The sequence below is a fragment of the Somniosus microcephalus genome, chromosome 8, assembly GCF_052327205.1.
Source record: "Somniosus microcephalus isolate GS21.2 chromosome 8, FLI_Smic_1.0, whole genome shotgun sequence".
NCBI classification, from domain to species: Eukaryota; Metazoa; Chordata; class Chondrichthyes; order Squaliformes; family Somniosidae; genus Somniosus; species Somniosus microcephalus.
In genome coordinates, this window is record NC_140994.1 from 210,875,408 (window position 1) to 210,899,130 (window position 23,723).

At 41.6% G+C, this 23,723-nt stretch overlaps 1 protein-coding gene across 1 annotated transcript in view; it reads right to left on the reverse strand.

Moving 5' to 3' along the window:
- Positions 1-340: 340 nt before the first annotated feature.
- The window catches only part of sec24a (SEC24 homolog A, COPII coat complex component), a 67,343-nt gene continuing 43,960 nt past the window's right edge, over positions 341-23,723 (reverse strand). The window contains exons 12-23 of the mRNA XM_085995665.1: positions 23,098-23,153; positions 21,614-21,820; positions 17,585-17,708; positions 16,507-16,665; positions 16,094-16,267; positions 13,930-14,040; positions 12,964-13,148; positions 8,516-8,653; positions 8,319-8,423; positions 6,260-6,352; positions 5,858-5,961; positions 341-1,708 (exon numbers count right to left, since the gene is read on the reverse strand). Coding sequence (XP_085851791.1) covers positions 1,594-1,708; positions 5,858-5,961; positions 6,260-6,352; positions 8,319-8,423; positions 8,516-8,653; positions 12,964-13,148; positions 13,930-14,040; positions 16,094-16,267; positions 16,507-16,665; positions 17,585-17,708; positions 21,614-21,820; positions 23,098-23,153 — 1,571 coding nt within the window. The 3' untranslated portion in view covers positions 341-1,593. The remainder of the gene's footprint in view (positions 1,709-5,857; positions 5,962-6,259; positions 6,353-8,318; positions 8,424-8,515; positions 8,654-12,963; positions 13,149-13,929; positions 14,041-16,093; positions 16,268-16,506; positions 16,666-17,584; positions 17,709-21,613; positions 21,821-23,097; positions 23,154-23,723) is intronic.

Here is a 23,723-nt window from a genome sequence, read left to right on the forward strand (position 1 = left end):
GTTGCACTTTGAAGACGATTTTGTTTTCTTATTCCACTTTTGTTACTCAAGCAGTCATCTTCCATCACCACCAAACTCAGAAGTGCATTAGACAGTTGTTTCACCGGATGCTTCACTTTGTAAATTCTCCCTACACCCACCTCCCACAAAAAAACAAATCCAATAAATGAGGTAAAGTGCACATTACAAATAGTCCTTTTGTTCAATAATTTCAACAGGGTAGGTGCAAACTGTTGACTGAAAGGTTATGTACTCCTCTAATGTGCTCCAAATTTTTTCCTCAAAATAAATCTAAAGAATTACTGAAAACATTAACATTCAAGGCCTCAGTATTAGACACTTTTAAGAGAATTAGGATTTAATTTGTTACAATTTTATACACTACTTTACAAAATGCAATTTACTATTTACAGATTACATTTCATAGTGTATGGACTTTCAAATGAATATTTGTGGTCCCAGATACTGTTACAGCAGGTTTTGCAGCATCAATTTTGATCACTAATTTAAACAATTCTGTAATAAAAAGCCTGTCTGTAAAATACATATGTCCCAATGATTTCAAAAGTGTTTGTTCTCTTCAAGTAGAAATATCAGACATGGCAGGCAATGTTACGGACTCTGCCTATTAGCATATTAGAATCATTCAAACTTAAATACCCAAGACAAAATTTAAAAAGGTGATACACATGATACTCCAAGCACAAAGATGTGGTAATATTAGCAATACAGCAACATCAACATAAATCACACTTTACCATATGTTGTGAATTACATAAATAAGTCACTTTTGCATAAATCTGTATTTTCCTAGTAAAAAAGCAGGAGAAACTAGAAAAATATAGCAAATTTAAGATAATGTTACACTGAATGTGGTCATATCTAGCTGATTCAAGACCAGATATAATGATACAGGAGAAGCAAATATTATAGGTGATAAGACCAGAGTCTAAAAACTGCTTCATCAGCATATACGATTACAAACGATGACCTGATCTCTCTAAATTGCCAGTTGTGAAGAGCACATGTACAGTAATAGTGATAAAATCCCATTGTTACATTTTTGTATTCTTTACAAGCATCTCCTGTAATATTGTGTCTTGTCTTTGGGGGAGGAGATGACATTCAACCATTGCTTGATTTGAAATCAGAAATTTACACCGAACTCTACATCGTGATGATTTCCTCTAGTTTCCACAGCTTTTACTACAGAATATTTAAACCATGCTATTACACCCGTGTGAGACATTTAAAAACAGCCCCACACTCCCAACGGTAGAAACTCAAATCTCATGAACAGAACTGGTACACCTAGGTTTTCACAACTGTATGCAGCTAGGTTTAACTAGGTAAATCTTCAAAAGGCTATTAACATAAAATGGCTTAGTTCTATTTATAATATTTTGTCATCCAATCTATTAAATTTTTCCATACTGTGTAGAAAATGTAGGCTGCCTCAATGAAAGCTAGAATATGTTCGATTTACAAGGATACCAATATTTAATTATTTTATTAAGCATATATAAATACTGGCACTCCTTGTACCAACACGAGCTGTCTCCACCCAGCTGAAGCTTGCATTCCTTTTGTGGATCACTTGTTCACTTGCTGTTGTATGTGAAGTAGGAACTCGTAATAAGACAATGCTGACTCTGTTCGATCTTCAACCATGTTCTGTAGGAAGCTGGCCTTAAGAGGGCTCTCATCCCTGTGTCAAGGAAATAAGTGAAAAAGCTCAGCTAATTTTAACCTGCAATATTTGTACATGTAAAACTTTTCAACAGGCTTTAGGTAAGTGCTCAGGTAAAAAAGCAAGTTTATTCTATCTAAAAGCATGAAACATTAGCTACCAGGGCTTCCAAGAAAATCTGGGGATCTTAATATTTACATAGGAATTGCTGGATGAAGAAAGACCACGGTCCAGAGTTCGCCATCCACCATTCTGGTAGTCACGAGACTTGCTTATTTCTTGGACATTTATGTAAATCCATGCAACGAACAAAATAAAAAGGAACTGGTTGCATTTTGGGATGATCAAATGTCTATAAAATTGGAATTTGAACACTAAATTAGAGTAAGATACAGCTTTGCTTTGTTTGGTAGTTTCAGGAATTCAAAACCAACAGTTCCTAAACACTAGTGCAGTAAAGGAATTGCAAGTTTCCTTAACTATTTTACTTCGAGAGTGTATGGTCCATATACTTTAAGATGTGCCCAGAGAACATTACGAGGATATTGCTCCTTAAACCTCCTGAACCTTGTAAAAGTTATGCCACCTTCTCCTTCCTTCACTCGAGCTACGTAAAAAGCCCCACGATTGGGTCTTTTCTGAGACACCAAAACAGTTGTCACTTTCTCTGAAGTGGGAACTGCAAATACCATGAGTACAACAAAAAGTGCTTTTATACAAGAATCGCTTCAAAGCATGCTAGGACAGAAGAGGGAATTTATCCTCGACATGACCGATTGCTGATTTGCGAGTGGTTCATGATAATACAAGATACAAAAAGTAAAAAACGTTCCATTCTCCAGAGAACTCATCTCCAAAGTTTAAACTTTTCCTCCATACCATCCACCCCCCAAAAAGTTACTGCATTCAGTGCACTAGGTGTCAGAAGCTTCTTCTGCAGATTGTAAAACTGCTGCATTTATCAAATACCTAATTATACATACAAATTTTACATTCCGAGCTACATGACTGGTTGAAACTATTGGCACAATTTTAATACAACAGGTTCTGTTTATTTCCATTAATTCTTGGGATGTGGGTGTAGCTGGAAAAAACAGCATTTATTGCCCATCCCTGATTGCCCTCGAGAAGGTGGTGATGGGCCACCTCTTGAACCACTGCAGTCCGTGTGTTGCAGGTGCACCCACAATGCTGTTAGGTGGGGAATTCTGGGATTTTGACCCAGCCACAATGAAGGAAGAGTGATATATGTCCAAGTTGGATGGTGTGTAATTTGGAGGGGAGTTTGGAGGTGATGGTGCTCCCATGCACCCGCTGTCCTTGTCCTTCGAGGTGGTTGGGGTTATGAGTTTTGCAGGTGCTGCTGAAGAACCCTTGGCAAGTAGCCACAGTAGGCTGGTGATGGAGGGACGGGGATGTTTAGGCCAGTGGGTAAAGTGCCAACTTGCTTTGCCTTGGATGATGTCAAGTTTCTTTGTTGTTGCAACTGCGCCCATCCAGGCAAGTGGAGAGTAATCCATCATTCTTCTCACTTGTGCCTTGTAGGTGGTGGAGAGGCTTTGAGGAAGACAGGTGGTGAGCCAGTCCCCACAGAACACCCAAATCTATGAATATCCCTTTCCTATATTGTTGTCACCTAGCTAACCTCTCACACAAAGAGTCTGCAAAGGGATATAGATAGACTAAGTGAGTGGGCAGTAAGGTGGTAGATGGAGTATAATGTAGGGAAATATGAGGTTATTCACTTTGGTAGGAAGAATAGAAAAACAGAATATTTTTTAAATGGTGAGAAACTTTCAAATGTTGGTGTTCAGAGAGATTTGGGTGTCCTCGTGCAAGAAACACAGAAAGCTAGCATGCAGGTACAGCAAGCAATTAGGAAGGCAAATGGCATGTTGGCCTTTATTGCAAGGAGGTTGGAGAAAAAGAGTAAGGAAGTCTTGCTACAATTGTACAGGGCCTTGGTGAGACCACGCCTGGAGTACAGTGCACAGTTTTGGTCTCCTTATCTAAGGAAGGATATACTTGCCTTGGAGGCGGTGCAACAAATGTTCACTAGATTGATTCCTGGGATGAGAGGGCTGTCCTATGATCAGAGATTGTGTAGAATGGGCCTATACTCTCTGGAGTTTAGAAGAATGAGGTAATCTCATTGAAACATACAAGATTTTGATGGGGATTGACAGGGTAGATGCGGAGAGGTTGTTTCCCCTGGCTGGAGTGTCTAAAACTTGGGGGCATAGTCTCAGGATAAGGGGTAAGCCATTTAAGACTGAGATGAGGAGGAATTTCTTCACTCAGAGGGTTGTGAATCTTTGGAATTCTCTGCCCCAGAGGACTGTGAAAGCGGAGTCTTTGAGTATATTCAAGGCTGAGATAGATAGATTTTTGGACACTAGGGGAATCAAGGGATATGGAGATCGGGCGGAAGAGCGGAGTTGAGGTCGATGATCAGCCGTGATCTTATTGAATGGTGGAGCAGGCTCGAGGGGCCGTATGGACTACTCCTGCTCTTATTTCTTATGTTCCATCAATCGCCCGAGTCTGGTTTCTGTCCTACCCACAGCACCAAGGCTGCCTGGTCTAACTCATCAACATCCTTTGCGATGGCAGTGTGTTATCTCTCCAAGTTTCCTTGATCTCCCTATGGTTTTCAAATCAACACTACTGACCACTCCCATCTTCGTCCATAGCATCACCTCATGTGCTTGCACAGCTACCTGTACCAACATAGCCAGCACATACACTGCAATAACTTCCCCATCTGCATCCCCTGGTCACTTCAAGGGCACCCAGAAGTTCCATCCTTGGCCCCCTCCAATTCCTCAGTGAAATCCATAAGCATGGGGTCAGTTTCCATATGTAGGCTGATGACATGCTATCTTCTCTGCCATCACCCTCAACTCCACTGCCAGACAATATCTGACAATACTTGCAAAACTTGAAACTTATCGTACACATAGAATGATACAGCACAAAAGGCGGCCATTCAGCCAATCCTGCCAGTGCTGGCTCTGCCCCGCTTCCCTCCACCAAAGTTGAATGGCCATTTATATTTGGCGACAGAAGCACCACAATGAGTCACTAACTTTAGCCGACATGGATAAGGGGAGTCAAAAACAGGACAAACTACAAAGGAAAGACACAGCGTAACGATTACAAAAGTGGAAGCAAGGAATTCCGACAATTACATTTGATATGTAAGCCTGTAAGAAGATTACAACTTTAGATAAAGGTTACCCTAAAGGGCTCCCAATTACCTGGTGACACTAGAGTCGGGCAAAGGGTAACTGCTAAAGCTGAACCTGGGTTTACACTTCAATCAAGATTGCACATTTTTTAAATACTCATACATCAATCCAGCTTGGGAAACAATTCTATTCTGATAAGTGACTAGCTCAGAAAATAGATCACATTAATTTGTTCTTTACTGTGTTAAATATTAATTCAACACAGAAATATACAGTACAGTGGAATAGTTAAATGCAGCCATTCTGAATTAGAGTTTGGTTAGTGGATAAATTGGATGCGGCATTTTGATTTATGGTTTCCAACTCTAAAAAAAAATATTGAAAGCAACAAGAAGCAGCATCAGTAGAGTATGCTGAAGTTTGAAAAGGGCGTTTACATTTGAAGCTAATTTCTTAAAACGAAATCCAAGTTTAGACCCATTAAAAAATGATTTACTAGAATGATACCAGAGCCGAGAGGTTTTACCCGTCAGCAAAGATTGACAAGCTTTGCTCTAAAAAAAAACTGAAGGGTGACATAATAGAGGTCTTTAAGATTATGAAAGGGTTTGATCAGGTAGATGTAAAGATGTTTCCACTTGCGGGAAGCCCAGAACTAGGGGCCATAAATATAAGATAGTCACTAATAAATCCAATAGGGAATTCAGGAGAAACTTCTTTACCCAGAGAGTGGTTAGAATGTGGAATGTGCTACCACAAGGAGTAGTTGAGGAGACTAGCATAGAATCATTTAAGGGGAAGCTAAACATGAGGGAGATAGGAATAGAAGGATATGTTGATGGGTTAGAAGAAGGGTGGGAGGAGGCCCGTGTGGAGCATAAACACCGGCATGGACCTCTTGGGCCAAATGGCCTGTTTCTATGCTGTAAATACTATGCAATACTATATAACATGTATCGAAAATTGCATCACTTACTTGATTACATGGAGTATGGGAAAGAATGGTCTTTGTTCCCTCAACCAGGAGAGGAAGGCTCTAGTTCGCTCAGATTCAGCAGTGTCCAGTTCTGGAAGCTGTGTCTGTTTAATGGATATGAACATTGAGATAAATGCAAAAACATTCCAAAATAACTGCAATGACGCATCAGATACTGAAACAACTACTGAAAACAGATGGAAAAAGATCCAAGAGATATGTTGACATTCTGGCGATAAGTTCAAACCTAGCGACTTAAGAAGGGCAATCATGGATGCGGTAAACTTAACAGTTGCAGCTTGCATTTAGATAGCATCTTCAACATAGAAAAAGATCATCAGACACTACAGAGACATGAGGAAAATGGACTTTAGTTGTAAGATTTTTATGTACTTGACCTACCATGTTTTGTGGTATGGAAGCATAATTGGAAGCACCAAGAGCTTGGCTCACAAAGTGTGGCCAACAATTTTTTCCAACCCAGAGAAAGAAAGCCTGAAAGACAGAAAAAGGTTAATTTTGTATTTTTTCAAAAAATGTTGTTGAAAATTAACTTAAATTCAAGCTATAATTGTGGACTGGGTGGCACAGTTAGTTACCACACTATTCTTTCACCCCTGACCTAGGTTTGAATCTAACACAGGCTGCTTAAACCACCCTCGACAGCTGCAAGGGTTCTTAGTAAAATAAGTTTGGAGCAGTTTTAAATGAAGATTTCTAACAGGCACAAAACTTAATAAAAGCAACATTCTCCCTCAGAGGCCACATAAAAAATGGAAAAGTTCCCACCAGTGCAATACAGAGTGCTTTTCTGAGGTTTGAGTCGAGACACAATGTTACAGGAAATAAGGACTTTTGCCTTGCACAGTACACCTGATCAAAGAATCCTGAATACTGACCTGAATGAAAAACACTGCTTTGCACAAGTGCATCCCTCACCTTGATCAGCACTAAAATTCAACTTTTTTTTTAATATAGCCATGCTCTGAACTTTAAACTGCACTCACACAAATTAAAAACCTACAAACTGAAATTTAGTGAGAATCAGTTTTGTTCTAGACAGTATTACTTTTTCACTAACAGGTTATTTTCTGCAGTCCAAAAGTTATTTAACATTCCTAAGCAAAACTAATTTATTTAAAAACTAAAATTATGGTATTACTCAATTCAATATTGTACTGTGTAAACTGCAGTTACAATCAGTGTATGTAGGACCAACCTGTCACAAATACACTTGGCAACTACAGTAGCCCCTCAATCCAACACTGATCAATGGCAATGTTTAGGATTCCCTCTAAACCAACTGCATACAAAAGCCAGCTTTATTCTGACCTAAACAGAGTTGATATGGAAAGTGATTTAGTGGCACTGCAAAGAATTACACTGTAGAGCATTTACAAAGTGAGTTGGAAACGCCTAGTAGCAATAACATGGATAAGTATCAGCTGATCAAAGAGCATCAGCATTGATTTATCTGTCTGTCATGTCTGAATAATAGAGTTGAATTTTTTGAAGTGGTCATTAGCATGGTGGATTAGGGAGTGCCTATGGATGTTATCTACATGGACTTCCAAAGGCATTTGATAAGGTTATCAAAAGATTAAAAGAGTAGGCTTCAAGAGGACACAGACAGGCTAGTGGAATAGGCGGACACATGGCAGATGAAATTTAACGCAGAAAAGTGCGAAGTGATACATTTTTGCTGGTGAAGGGTGTAAAGGGATATGGAACAAAGGCATGTAAATGGAGTTTAGGTACAGATCTAATTAAATGACAGAACAGGCTCGAGGGGCTAAATGGCTTACAACTGTTCCTAAGTTCCTAACAGGCCAAGACACTTGCATCAGGTAAATGCAAGGAAAACAATTGTGGTTAATATTTAAAAGAAGAGTTAAAATGAGGAGCGCAATTCTCTAACTTTGGATTCGAACAATAATTTTATTTAAAAAATGTTCTGCTAATCTTCCATTAACACCCTTGTTTAAATGAGTAACAATGATTCAAGAAAACTACTCACCACCTCGGAGATCTACATAAATAGTCGGTCTAGCACGCCACTAAACTTAGTTATTCCCACTACCTCCCCCCAGTCAGTTGTAGGACCAAACACTATGGTCGGAACACTAGAACAATGATCTACAATCTACTCAACGCATCAGCATCTAAACCAGATACTTGGCCAGGTACAGCTGTGTCTGGGAAGTGGGTTTTTTCATTGTAAGCAAGAGATTTGCATTGCAAAAGGAATAAAGCTACAATGAAGGTCTTTCTATAATAAAATCTTGACTTTTAATGGCTGGCCTCCCAACAGGAAGGCCGTTTCAGGTCTGCATTTTTTTGGCAAATTATGGGTAACATCAAAATCTAAAAACAAACCATGATTTTGATAAAAACAGAAGTAAATTGTAGAATAGAAGGCTGGTCTAAATAGGATTTAACAAACTATATAACAGTCACTTACAGAGCCAGCATCCATTAAGAAGGCACCGTCCCTACTTAGTTTCTCCACAGACAGCTGAAGAATTGGTGGCTGAGGTATGGTTTTATCATTAATGTTAATGGATCCCTGCAACGGAAAAATGCATTAAATGGCAGCTCATCAAGTTACTTTCATACTTTCAGCGTTTAACAAGAGGTTTAGTGCAAAGCGCAACCTACCTCATCTGAAAGATTGTCAATCCTGTACAGATTTGGATGAATCATAAGCATGAGGTAAGACACAGGCTGGTATTTCACTTCACACATGGAAAACACACGGTCATCCAGCCTTGTGCTGGTTCCAGTTCTGAAAGCTTTCTGCAATAAAGACAGTCATCAACCATTGCAAGCATAACTGAATAAAACTAAAAGTAAAAATACACATTGATAAGCAACGTTTCACATCCCTTTGAGTAAAATTAGATTTTAATATTTGTAAAAACATTCTAATTATGCTAGCGTTTCTACTTAAAAAGTTGAAACTTGGACTCTCAGCAGTAAATTTAAACAAAGTTGCCATCTCTGTGCAATGTGATTAATCTAGTTTCAATACAAGCAGGAAGCACCCAAAAAAGGATAAGCAAATGTTTGGCAGGACAGTTAAAGGAATAGTTTAGAATAATGTTCTAAATTGACTATTTGCCCAAATAATGGCCCGTAATTTCCGATAGGAGGCTTTCTGTGTGCAGATGCCTCCTATCGGAAAAAAATCTACGAGCTTACCCGAGGGCTCCAGAGGTCCGGACATTTCTGCTCCTGGGCCTCTCCACAGACGAAATGCGCAGGGCCCACGTATCCCAGGGGCACAAGCACTTCGCAAGCATCCCTGAGATCACGTGGGCCAGGCCAGCCAATAGGAGAAGGGAATCTTCTCCCTTCATACTTTTGACAGATAGACCTGTCAAAAGTATGAGTGGAGATCACACCAAAAACACACTAAAACATTAAATACATTTTTAAAAAACCATCACGTTTTAAAAATTACGTTAAATTAAATATTTTAAACAAAAATTTAATTTTTTGAAAAAAATAAAGTTTTTTACGGGGCTAAAAATAAACTTAACCTTTTTTAAAAAAGTATTTTTAAATTATAAATGAGTGAAAAAACATTTTTTTTTGACTTTTTTTCCCCACTCTTATGCTGATAAAAGCAGGCCGTACGCTTTTATCAGGCGTAAGATTTCTAAGGGTTTTCAGCGGGCAGAGGTTCTGCAGAAAGCGGGGACCCCCCCCCCCCCACCCCTCACCCCAGGGGCCCTTCTCCAGGGCAAGGCGTCCGATCTGTCAAGAGCATTCTTGACAGATCGGAAATGCCAGTTTTCAGCACATGCGCTTCGCATGCCTGAAACCGGCATTTCCGATGTCCCGACGGGTGTGTAAACAGCTCATACACACCCGCAGGCATCGGAAAATACGGGCCATTATAGTCAGCTTTGGAAACTGAAGTGCACTCATGGTTGCTGGTTTTTAAACTGGGTCGCCAAGACTAAGAAGCATCACACTTCTACATTTAGCCTTAAACACTGCAAAGATTCTGGCACCAGGAGGGTAGCCAACACCAAATTTTAAACTTCCTGCATATACTCATGCTTCATTTCTAAATTCAAAAACCAGACCATTAACCTGCCAAATTCTTCCAAGTTTACCTAATTATGCTGGCTTGTTTACGTGAAATGTACATTAAATTATAATTTAAGAATAGGGTTTCATGACAAAATTCAACTTATATAAATGATTTTTTGGGTTTGTTTGTTGCAAAAACACTTTATACAGCAGTTATTCTTTAAGAAGAATAAACAATGCCATCTCTAGTTCCCCACCAATCAATTTTCATTGTTATATGGGTTGGATTTAACCAGATTCACTGGTTTTATTCCATCTTGGTGGGTCACAGACATGCAGTAAAGTTTTGATGGGGCTAACTAGACCCAGGTGTACTCTTTCCAACGTTCACGCACATTCAACATTTATGAAGATACAGCTAAAATATACATGCATTGAAGACCAAAAGGGAGAAAGGTGCTGACTTTAAACTGAAATCTGCAAGTGCTGCCAAAATATTCTTAAAATTTGTTCATATCCCAGAAAAGGAAATTTCCACCATTATCTTTGGTAGTACCTGACTATTCAGGCGTCCAGTGAATAGAATCCCTGAAGCTGTAAGTGTTTGGATATCTCCGATTGAGGGGTTGATTGAGCTTCTAAATGTTTTATAGGTATTGGGTTCCTGGTCTCCAAGCATCAAATGACTAGAAATTATCTTTAGTTTTGTAGCAATCAAAGTGGGGCATGTGTAAAGACAGGGGGGAGAAATTGGGCCTCCGGGGGGCACTAACGGGGTGCTAAGCACTTATCGACTCCCGCTATATTCGGCGGGAGGTTTGCAGCGGCAGTATGGCATTATGCTCCGATCTCCTTCGCCTGGAGATTGTGACGTCATCACTGTGCACATCGCCCCGGGCCTGAACTTCGGTTCCGCCCCCTGCAGCATTGCCGAGTGATTACACCTACGCAGGAGGCGTTGATCAGGAGGCCGGGCGCTTCGGGGCTGAAAGTTAAAGGGGAGGTTGCCGAGGTAAGTACGTAAATTTCTGAAATGGTATTGGTCAATTTTTTTTGCTCCTCCTGGGCCACGATCGATCAGCCCGGCGCTCTGCTGGAGTGCATGGGGCTGATCGAGTCACATCGTGACTGCCGTCGGGGACCAGCTAACTGGTCCCAATGCAGAGCCTGTAGTGATGGCCCTTTCCTTTGAGGGAGGGAAGGGGCCTCGGAACGCGGCAGCGCTGCACGGCCCATTGCGCAGCGCTGCACCACGACCGCCCTGCCTGCGTCCTTTAGCACACCAGGAAGGAAGTGGAGCGCTCCACTTCCTTCCTGGAGCGCTACATCCAATTTCGTGAAAGCTGGGAATTATTAGCGCCTGGCGCCAAGTTTTCCAGCTTTCAAAGGTTACCGTCCCCAAAAAGGACGATAATGAATTTCTCTCCCAGAGTACTTTAGTACTCTAACTTTCCGTTTCTTTCCCTTCTCAAGATGACACCTGGGCTGGCAGTTCCTTGGTGAGCCCATTGCCTCCACAACTCCATCCACTACCCCCTCCCTTTTCCTCCTTTGTCCTATTTTGAAGAGCAAGGGAATTCTCCCCAGTATCCTGGCCAAAGTTAATCCCTCATCCAATATCACTAAAGCATATTATCTGGTCATCACATTGATGTTTGTGGGACCTTACTGTGCGCAAATTGGCTGCATGTTTCCTATATTACAACAGTGATGACACTTCAAAAGTACTTCATTGGCTATAAAGTGCTCTGGGACATCGAGGCTCTGCAAAGTGCTATATAAATGCAAGTCTTTCTTCTTGAAGAACAAAGTCTCTACTGTCAACCTGCCTGTGTGGCATTAAGTTATAGCTGAGTTTAAATTTAACTGAACATCAAGAATACTGAAACCTTTGTTTTCAACTTCTGCCACGATTCCCCCCACCACCACCTCACTGACCATACCCCATCCCCTACCACTCATTCAGCTTGAACCACCTGTTCGACCGAGAGCTGAGCTTCAAACTTCACATCACATCAGTCACCAAGACTACTCACTCTCACTCTACAAAACCACCCCTATCAGTAACTACTTCAGCCCGACCATCACCAAAATGCTTGTCATTTTTAAATTCAATTTCTCCAATGTCTGCCTGGACAGCCTCCTATCACCCACCTTCCATTCATGAACATATAAAAACCTCAGCTGCCCATATCCTGCCTCACACCAAGTGCCACTCACCCATCACCCTATCCTCATTGTGCATTGGGGCCAATGCAGGTCAATGTAAAATCCTAATCCTCATCTTCAAATCCCTCCAAGGTCTCAGCCAATCCAATTCAAGCAACCTCCCTTCGCCTTGTATCAACTCCCACCCACTCTGTCCTCCAGCTCTGGCATTGCGTGTGTCTCTCTTGCCTTTAATCCACCATTGGTGGCACAGCCTTCAGCCTGCTCTCTGGAATTGCCTCCCTAAACCCCTCTAACTCTGCACTTTCCTCACCACCTTTGGAAAAACCTTCTGAAATCCCATTTTTTTTTTTTAAAAACACGCTTTCAGTCAACTCTCTAACCCTTCCACCATGGCTTGTGATCGGTTCCTTTACCCTATTTATCTTTTTTCTTCTCACTCTTTAGCTGGGAAGTGGGAATTAGGCTGGATAGCTCTTTGTTGGCCGGCGCAGACACGATGGGCCGAAATGGCTTCCTTCCGTGCTGTAACTTTCTATGATTCTATGAAGTGCTACAGGATTTTTTTTTTTTTTTTTTTTTTTTTTTTTTTTTTTTAAACTGAGTAAGTTGCTATATAAATGCAAATTATTGTTGAGACAGCTAGCAGATTTGAACATGTGTGGGCAGCATTTGTCCTCTTACTAGCCTGGGGTGGGAGTGGCAGGGCTGAAGAAAGAATGAAAGAAGCCCAGCGGACTGTAATGGGAAATAGTGGGCTTTACCCAACTCAATTGGAGCAGTTCAGTTAGACCTTCCAGAGGTACAATCGTGGAAAAGTAGATGTGTTTAAAAAGAATGTCAAGGCACCCTGCTCCAGGAAGGGGGGATTTGAAAGAAATAAAGATTTTCCATACCTGTTTCAGTAGAGCTAGCACATAGAGAGGAAACAGCTGCAATGAGATGGGAGCCATTACACCTGGTTGTTGCTGTTGCTGCTGGCTTAAAACTGCTGTACGATAAGTAGAGAGCGAATCTATCACAGCATTAACCAAAGCATCTCTGGCATCACTCAAACTTGATGAAATAGATCGGTCAACAGCTAAATCAAGAAAGAGGCAAGGCAGTGTTGCAATCAAAACTGAAAGCTTGCAGCATCCGGTGTAAACATTAGATACAGTGCTCTAATTTTTTTGTACACAGTAAAAGGTCAAAATGGTCACAGCAGTGTTAAAAAATTCAACCAGCACACTGCTACAGAGTTCCTAAGATTTTTGCATATTTATTACTTAATAAGCAGGTACCTAAAACAGTTCCAACAAGTAGTTCTCAAGCACAAAGCTTAGAAAAAACAAAAGGCTGATGAGGTTAGAGCGTTCACAGTAGGATCTACAAAAAAAATCTTGAACCTCTGCTGGAGAGAAAAAAACATACCAATTTCCATACTAGACTAGCAAAGCATCACCTTCCGAGGAGGAAACAAAATATTAAAACTTCATCATTTACAGGTAAGCTGCAAACAGTCTGCATGCACAGACTCACTACCCCATTGAGTCTCTGTGTAAGTTTGCCCTAACATCACCCTGCAAGTTCAGCAAACACTCAAATAGGTCACCTGCCTGCCCTGTGTCAGGGAAATAGTCTGTAGGGGCATGACTAATGTACTGAGAAACAAGGGCAACATTTTGAAAAATCACATGCTGGATGTGTGGAATTCTGCTCTATTTTAACCCCCAAAATCTTAATATTCTACAAAATGATGCTCAGTAATCTGTAGCAAAATTGTCCAAAAGGGGAAATCTGACAACATTTTTATTTACATGCACATCAAAAAAAAGTACAACTTCCTAAAATTTGGATCTGAATACAATTTGAACACCTACCCATGCTGGCCAGCAGGCACATGACAGCCTGAACATCAGCTCCTGCGTAGATATCCGTCAGTGAGTTCACAACTGGTAGACACATAGTATGAACCCGAATGCGACGCTCACCTGTAATGTGGCAAAACACAGCTTTGAGTTTGATATTTTAACAAATACCAATTTGAATTATTTCCAAACTGTCAACATGTGGACATTAGATGAGATGATGATCGTACTGTCCCCCCCCACCCACTTAGCCATTAGCCTATGGACACTATGTTTGGGCACACACATGACGATTGGTCACTTGATACCCCATGGAACCTTGCCTCAGCAAGGAGTCTGGGGTGGGGGGAGAGAAGCAGGTGCATGGGGGCAGGGCAGAGCTGGGAGAAAGATACTCAGAGGGGGCAAAAAGTTAACAGAAGGATATTTATGTTAGCACTTGAAACAATACATTTAAACCTGCAAGGCCCCAACAAGATATCACACAGGAGACTATTAGAGAAGATTAAAGGATATGGAATATGGGGAAGGGTAGAAAGTCGGATTGAAAACCAGTTAAAAAGGAGCAAACAGCGAGTAGGAATTAAGGGAGTTTCTCCGAGTGGTTGGAAGTGAGTAGCAGTATCCCACAGGGCTGTGTTCCGAGACTGCTTCTGTTCACTCTGTGCAATACCACACTGCAATCAAACGTGGGTGCATGCATCTCTCAGGCAAAACACATTCACTCTGAGGAACCACCGGGCCAGCACTTCGGACCTCCAGTGATGGCACAGTGGAGGTTAACTGAAAGATTACGAAGCTGCATGGCAGTGTGTCTAAATGGGAGAGAGGAGCAAAGGGATACAAAAATGACTAAAAGCAGCAACACAGGTTAATAAGGCCATTAAAAAAAACAAAGCACTAGGGTTCGTTTCTAGAGGGATAGAATTGAAAATCAGGGAAGTTATGTTAAACTTGTATTGAAGCTTGGTTAGACCACACAGAGTACAGGAAACTTTCGATTAACCGGCCCCTAAATAACCGGAAATGTCGGTTAACCGGCAAAATTCAGGAGTCGGTTTCAGGTAAGTTTTATAACTTTTATTACTTGCACAGCAACAAATGGAGGAAGGCAAGGGTTTGGCTGCAGCTGTTGCTAAGCTACAGAGACGCTTGCAACTTGTGGACGTTGTTCTGAAGCTGTTGCTAAGCAACAGGGTTTGTTGCTTTATACGGAGCTCTGAGCTCTGTATCTTTTACTATGGCATTCGGTTATCCGGAATTGTTGCTGAACCGGCACCACGTCGGTCCCGTCCGTGCCGGATACCAGAAAGTTTCCTGTACTGTGAACAGTTCTGGTCTCTGGAGGATATGGAGGCACTGGAAAAGGTGCAAAAAAGATTTACAAGGATGATACCAGAACTGAGAGGTTATACTTTTCAGGAAAGAGCTGAACAGGCTGGGGATCTCTGCTCTAGAATAGAGAAGGTTGAGGGGTGACCTAATAAATGTCTTTAAGATTATTAAAAGGTTTGATAGGGTAGACGTGGAGAAATAAAAACAGAAAATGCTGGAAACATGAAGGAGGTCAGGCAGCATCTCTGGAGAAAAAAAACAGAATTAAATTTTTGGGTCGATGACCTTTCATCAGCACACCTGAAGAAAGGAGTTCTGAGAAAAGGTCATTGGCCTAAAGAGTTTCTCTCTCCACAGATGCTGCCTGAGATGCCGAGTGCTTCCAACAATTTCTATTTTTATTTCAGATTTCCAGCATCCACGGCATCTTGCTTTCATTGTAGACATAGAGATGTTTCCACTTGTGGGGAGACCAAAACTAGGAGCCATAAATATAAGATAGTCACCAATAAATCCAATAGGGAATTCAGAAGGAGCTTCTTTACCCAGAGAGTGGTTAGAATGTGGAACTCGCTACCACAGGGAGTAGTTGAGGCGAACAGCTTAGATGCATTTAAGGGGAAGCTAGATTAAACACATGAGGGAGAAAGGAATAGAAGGACATATTGATGGGGTTAGATGGAGAAGGCTCGAATGGAGCATAAACACCGACATAGCCCAGTTGGGCCAAATGGCCCATTTCTATGCTGCAAATTCCATATAATTCTACACAGCAATTCAAACAATTTCTAGAAGTGTGGGGTTACACACATTTATACCTAGTATTCTTGTTTATCCATACCTTTACTTGAAGTGTACAATAGGGCAGCTTGAAATGAGACAAGCTGCACATCTACCAGATTCTCCTCTATTGACATCTGTACTGCAAAACCGGCATCAGGATTTATATTGGGCAGCGACAGCAAGTCTGTAGAACGCACAAAGAAGTTGCCATGGAAAGTATGGATGGCAAGGCCTGGTGAGAAAACAAATGGATACTTCAGTTTCAGCATTGGAAATATGGCGTCATGTGACATTTACCGAAATTGCAAAACTGTCTTTCAGGCCAAGTTCAATACCTCAGTCTGCCCCAAAGAGTAAAAAAGACTTATTTTTCGCCCCCCAATATCCCCAACGTCGCAGTATTAATTACGATCTTTAGATTTCCTGCAACTGAACATTACAGTTCCAATAGTATTGGTGAATGGGACTGACCTTTCGTGCATCGTATCCGCATGACCGCTTCAAAGCCAATCTTTCTAGTCAAGTAGCGCTTCAGGTCCTTCTGAAACTTCTCCACCAGGACAGGATTGTGTTTGTGGTGATAGGCTGGGTAACAGTAAATGCAACCAGCCGAGTACTTCGAAATACAAGCTGAAAAACATTAGCAAATGACTTCCATTTGTAAAATTTAGATAGGACCACCAAAAAATGCAGTGCATAAATCACTTCAATCCACCCCCCACCACCAGCTTGCATTTATATAACGCCTTTAACAAAGTAAAACATCGCAAGGCGCTTCACTGGAGCGTAATCAGACAAAAAATTGACACACGGCCAAGGAGCAAATATTAAGATGGGTGACTAAATGCTTGGTCAATGAGGTAGGTTTTAAGGAGGATCTTAAAGGAAGAGAGAGAGCTAGAGAGGCAGAGGAAGGGAATGCTACAGCTAAGGCCTAGAGAGCTGAAGGCACGGCCGCCATTGCTAGGGCAAACGAGTGAGGGATACACAGGAGGCCAGAGTTGGAGGATCCCAGAGTTCTTGGAGGGTTGTAGGGCTGGAGAAGGTTACAGAGATGGAGGAGAGAAGCCATGGAGGGATTTGAACACGAGGATGAGAATTTTAAAATTGAGGCATTGGTAGACTGGGAGCCAACGCAGGTCAGCAAACACTGAGGTACGGGATAAAACAGTCAGAGTTTTGATCAAACTCAAGTTTATGGAACGTGTAAAAATGGGTGACCGTCCAGGAGAGCATTGGAATAGTTGATTCTGAAGGTAACAAAAGCAGGGATGAAGGCGTCGGCAGCAGATAAGCAGAGGCAAGGACGGAGATAGGTGCTGTTTCGTAGATGGAAGTAGGCAGTATTTTTGATGGAGTGGAAATGGGTTCGGAAGCTCAGCTCAGGATCAAATAGGGCACCGAGATTGCAAACAGTGGTCAGGAGGGTCTTTTAGAATGAAGCAAAAATGGTTACAATATTAGCTTCATTACTACAAGTACAGCAATTATAGTGTAACTCTTGCAACAGCAGTTAACTTTCTATATTATGAACACTAGTCTCACTTACTCAGAGATGCCAAATCAGAATATTGGCCATTCATCATAAAGAGGTCCACTGCAATCTGCTGTCCTGAACAGTCCAGAGCAAGTTTCTTGTAGAAATCAATGGCTGGAGAAAGGTGCTGCACATCCTTAGAAAATTAAAAAATAAATTAGAGTGCATTCCATACAATATTTTTAAAAAGGCATTTAATGTTTGCATGGTCAATCAGATTAATTTAGGAAAAGCTCACAAATCCAGAAAAAAAATATTACAAAAATGACATTGAAAAATAAGCCACTGATTTTTTTTTCCCACCTGTAGATTTTCAAGCATTTACATTCGGACCATATTTAAGAAAAAAATAGCTTATTTATATTGGCAACACTACCATTTGGCAAATGTGAAGGTTCCAAAGCATTCATACAGGTTTAATGAGTATAAATGGATAGGGAAACAAGACACTAACTCTCCATTTCTAAATTTATGTGGAAAGAACCCATAATTTTTCCATCTGAAATGTATATACTCATGCCAACAAGGCTTTTTACAGGTTGGTGATCAGGAACCAACCTCATCAAGGCGTGCTTCCTATTTGGACTCCAATACTAGTTTAGTTAGGGAGGAGGAAAATCATTACCTTACTATTGATCAAATTAAACTCTCTGAAACCAGTTGTTTTGAAAAGTGACTTCCTTCGAATTTTGTCTGGAAGGCTTCGGGATCTATGTTACTTCAAGCTGATGCAGGGGGCAACTTCTGCACACCCCATTAATAAATGCATGCAAATTGGCATAGGGACAAACAGATTAGAGGTTTAAATGCGTGGCTCAAAGAGTGGTGTGGGAAGAAGGGGTTTCAGTTCATGGGGCACTGGCACCAGTACTGGGGAAAGCGAGAGCTGTTCCGTTGGAACAGGCTCCATTTAAACCAGGCTGGGACCAGTGTCCTGGCAAATCGAATAACTAGGCCAATAGACAGGGCTTTAAACTAATGAAGGGGGCGGGGTGCAAGAATTCAGGGAAGAGTAAATTTAAAAGCAGCAAGAGAAATATCAAGGCTGTAGAGCAGAGTAGAGGTTTGGGTAAAAATAAGCAGAGTGGGTCAGGAAGGGACAGAGAGAGTAACAGAGGTAATAGAGCATCAGTGACTAAGGTGACATCAGGGAAAAATAGAAATAAGTCAAAGCTAAAGGCACTATATCTGAATGCACGAAGCATTCGCAACAAAATAGATGAATTAATAGCGCAGATAGAAATTAACAGGTTTGATCGAATAGCCATAACGGAGACGTGGTTGCAATGTGGGCAAGATTGGGAACTAAATATTCCAGGATACTTAACTTATAGAAGAGGTGGGCAAATGGAAAAGGAGGAGGGGTAGCCCTGATAATAAAGGATGGGATAAAGACAGTAGAGAGAAGGATCTTAGCTCCGAAAATCAAGAAGTAGAATCCGTTTGGGTGGAGCCAAGAATCAGCAAGGGGTGGGAGTTGTTTATAGGCCCCCAAATAGTAGTTGTAATGTAGGGCAGAGTATAAATCAGGAAATTAGACACACTTGTAACAAGAGTAATACAGTAATCACAGGGGACTTTAATCTACATATAGACTGGGCAAACCAAATGTGCAGTAATAGTGTGGAGGACAAATTCATGGAATGTATGCAAGATAGTTCTCTAGATCAGCATGTTGAGGAACCAACTGGGGAACTGGCTATTTTAGATCTGGTAATGTGCAATGAGAAAGGATTAATTAATAACCTTGTAGTAAAGGGGCCTTTAGGGAAGAGTGACCATAATATGATAGAATTTTATATTGAGTTTGAAAGTGATTTAGTTAAATCCGAAACTAGGGTCTTAAATCTGAACAAAGCAAACTACGTAGGTTGGCATGCTGTAACTAGTGGGCCTCAGCTATTCACAATCTACATCAATGATTTAGATGAGGGGACCAAAAGTAATACATCCAAGTTTGCTGATGATACAAAGATGGGTGGGAATGTAAGTTGTGAGGAGGATGCAAGGAGGCTTCAAGGGGATATAGACAGGCTAAGTGAGTGGGCAAGAACATGGCAAATGGAATATAATGTGGAGAATTTTTTTTCATTCGTTTATGGGGTGTGGACGTTGCTGACAAGGCCAGCATTTATTGCCCATCCCTAATTGCCCTCGAGAAGGTGGTGGTGATGAGCTGCCTTCTTGAACCACTGCACTCCGTGTGGTGAAGGTACTCCCACGGTGCTGTTAGGTAGGGAGTTCCAGGATTTTGACCCAGCGATGATGAAGGATCGGTGATATACTTCGAAGTCAGGCTGGCGTGTGACTTGGAGGTGGTGGTGTTCCCATGCACCTGCTGTCCTTGTCCTTCTAGGTGGAAGAGGTCGCTGGTTTGGAAGGTTCTGCTGAAGAAGCCTTGGCGAGTTGCTGCAGTGCATCTTGTAGATACTACACACTGCAGCCACGGTACGCCAGTGGTGGAGGGAGTGAATGTTTAAGGTGGTGGATGGGGTATCAATCAAGTGGGATGCTTTGTTCTGGATGGTGTTGAGCTTCTTGAGTGTTATTGGAGCTGCACTCATCCAGGCAAGTGGAGAGCATTCCATCACACTCCTTACTTATGCCTTGTAGATGGTGGAAAGGCTTTGGGGAGTCAGGAGGTGAGACACTTGCCGCAGAATACCTAGCCTCTGAGCTGCTCTTGTTGCCACAGTATGTGTGTGGCTGGTCCAGTTAAGTTTCTGGTCAATGGTGACCCCCAGGATGTTGATGGTGGGGGATTCGGTGATGGTAATGCCATTGAATGTCATGGGGAGGTGGTTAGACTCTCACTTGTTGGAGATAGTCATTGCCTGGCACTTGTGGCGCAAATGTTACCTGTGAAGTTATCCACTTTGGTAGGAAAAATAGAAAAGCAGAGTATTGTTTAAATGCAGAGAGATTTGGAAATGTTGGCGTTCAGAGGGACCTGGGTGTCCTTGTACATGAATCACAAAGTTAACATGCAGGTACAGCAAGCAATTAGGAAAGCAAATGGTATGTTGGCCTTTATTACAAGAGGATTTGAGTATAAGAGTAAAGACGTCTTACTGCATTTATATAGTGCCCTGGTGAGACCACACCTGGAGTGTTGTGTAGAGTTTTGGTCTCCTTACCTAAGGAAGAATATACTTGCCATAGGAGGGAGTGCAACAAAGGTTCACCAGGCTGGTTCATGGGATGGGGGCGATTGTCCTATGCGGAGAGATTGAGTAGACTAGGCCTATATTCTCTAGAGTTTAGAAGAATGAGAGGTGATCTCATTGAAACATAAAATTCTTACAGGGCTGGACAGGGTAGATGCAGGGAGAATGTTTCCCCTGGCTGGGGAGTGTAGAACCAGGGGTCACAGTCTCGGAATAAGGGGTCGGCCATTTAGGACTGAGATTAGGAGAAATTTCTTCGCTCAGAGCATCGAGTGTCTTTGGAATTCTCTACCCCAGAGGGCTGTGGAGGCTCAGTCGTTGAGTATATTCAAGACAGAGATCGATAGATTTTTGAATATTAAGGGAATCAAGGTATATGGGGATAGTGCAGGAAAATGGAGATGAGGTAGAAGATCAGCCATGATCTTATTGAATGGCAGAGCAGGCTCGAAGGGCCAAATGGCCTGCTCCTGCTCCTATTTCTTATGTTCTAATGTTCTATTTCAATATTTTAAACTTATAAACAATATACCAGCAAAATGTCAGATGGATACTTTTCCACTTTAAACTAACATACTTGGAGGGCACTTTAATTGCTCTGGAATTAGTCAATTTAGCCAACAAAACTAAAAATGGAACATCAAAACAAATACACATCACACGAATTTCCCCAAGAGACAAACAAGATGCAGTAAAGTAACATCTGATGAATTAAGTCACTTCAAAATTAAGTAAATTAACTTCTATATGAAATATCTTCAAAGAAAGTCAATGGAAAGTAACCTGCCATAGAAAATAACTAATCTGTAATAGTTATTTTCGGTGAAAAACTATGCCTACTTCTCAAACATCGAGAGGAAGAGCCGCATCCTACCTTTATACTAGATCTCTGATTGGGATCCTCCCTTGACTTTAGAGCTCCTACACCTAATGAAGGTAACTGTGTTTGGAAGACAGAGGCACGGCCACCAGTGGGAGACAACAACTTGAATGCAGCCTGCAGTGCAGGACCCAGGGCACTTTGAGTTTCCAATGTATTGCTGAACATTTGTGGTAAAGTTCTTAGCAAGTCTTGGATCAACTGGAATAAAAGGAGAAAAATAAACTACTGCTTTAGGTCTAAAATTACATGTTGAACAAAATGAACCAGTCTGGTTTGTCTTTATTTTCCTGTATTGCAATAATTGTTCCATTATTAAATCGTGACATATTACTATGTAGAAGCAAATTCACACTTACATAACCCAATATTTATCACCTACATCCTAAAACTGAAAGCAACCGCTTCTACCACAAATTACTAGATTTTCAGCATACGAGAAGATGAAGCCAAAAATTGAAGTGGAAAAGTATTAGTACACAGTCGTGAGTCTGAATAGTGTTTTTATTTTGGTCAGTTGGGTGTCAATGTGATTAAGACAATCCAAATTAATCAACCAAGTAATGCACAAAGGTAGTGTTTCTGTTTGCCGAATAGAGTGCACACTTTCTCTCCACAAGGACATAACCCATTTACCAAAGTCCAGAGAGGTTAGCGTAGGTTGGCAGTAGCCCGAATGCACAAGAGTTTAGCCAACTAAAACTCGTCAGCACAAAGCATTGGTATGCTTCCTACTGCTTGACCAGCAAGAGCCACCCTATCCATTAGGGCACTGGTTTGCAAGATTACCTGGAGTTGAGTGGGAAGAATCCCAGAGCTGGGTGACAAACTAGTTGGCCTGGTTGGTCAATCAACAGTGACCTACAGCACTGCAGACATGCCTGGGTCAAGTATTGGATTGAGCTCTCACTCGTCAGACAGGAGATACCAGGAATAGCACAGTGCCCCATAACATTTTCTAATGCGTCACTATCCCGCTGATCACAGGATAGACACCCAACCATACCCCACGGAAACTGGTTCCACTAGCTGGATTCATGGAGCTCCAGCAGCCGCTTTGCCTCTCTGCAAGCTGATAGGATAAATAATAAAACACTGGATGTGAGAGCACGCGGTCTCAATCAGCCTCCAGGTTGCACCAAGTCTTAGTTTGCCATATCAAAGAGAAAAAAAATCTACTTTTACTGTGGTGGGAAGACATACACAGGACAGCCAGCTTGATATCACAGACAAGTCCAATGTTGCATACCAGACTTATTCAGCATCAACTGTAGCAACTCGGTCCTTCCGAGGGAGATTCTGGATGTGCTGACAATAAGGCCAATGATCGATAGTTAATGATAAATTGCAGGAGCAACTTTTGTAGTGATAGCCACCTTTGGTGCAGTTATCAGAGCCTTCACGATTGCTATATTCCATGTACTTTTTTAAAAACACTTTATAAACATTATATAAATGCATCACATTCCAATATTTACCTCTTTGCTTTCATTCAAGTTCACCAACAAGTTGTCTGGGGTTGGTATAAAGACATCTGCAAAAGACAAGCAATATTTCTGCTCATAAAGCTGGGATCTTCAGTGTGAAGCAATTTTCCCATTTCACCTTTGTATGGATATGCCCTTATACCTCAACCAACACCTAAGAGAGATTATTTGGTCATTATCTCATTGCTGTTTGTGGGACCTTGCTGTGTGTAAATTGGCTGCTTCATTTCCTAAAGTACAGGAAGGGTGGCCAAAACCTTGGTCAAAGAAGTGGGTTTTAAGGAGAGTCTTAAAGGAAGAGAGAAAGGTGGAGAGCCAGAGGAGGTCAGCAAGCAAATTCCAAAGCTTAGGGCCCAGATGGCGGAAAGTACAGCTGCCAATGGTGGGACAAAAGGAAGGGGGGGGAGAAACACAAGAGGCTGAAGTCAGAGAACTAGAAAGTTCAGAGAGGGGGGAATTACAGGGCTGGGAGTTACAAGATAGGGAGGGACATGGTTATGTTAGGATTTAAATAAATGAGATTTTTAAGTTTAGCTATTGAAAGGTTGTGAGCCAATCTGGGTCAGCAAGGGCACAGCTGATGAGCAGGTGGGAATTGTTGCAGGATAGGATAAAGA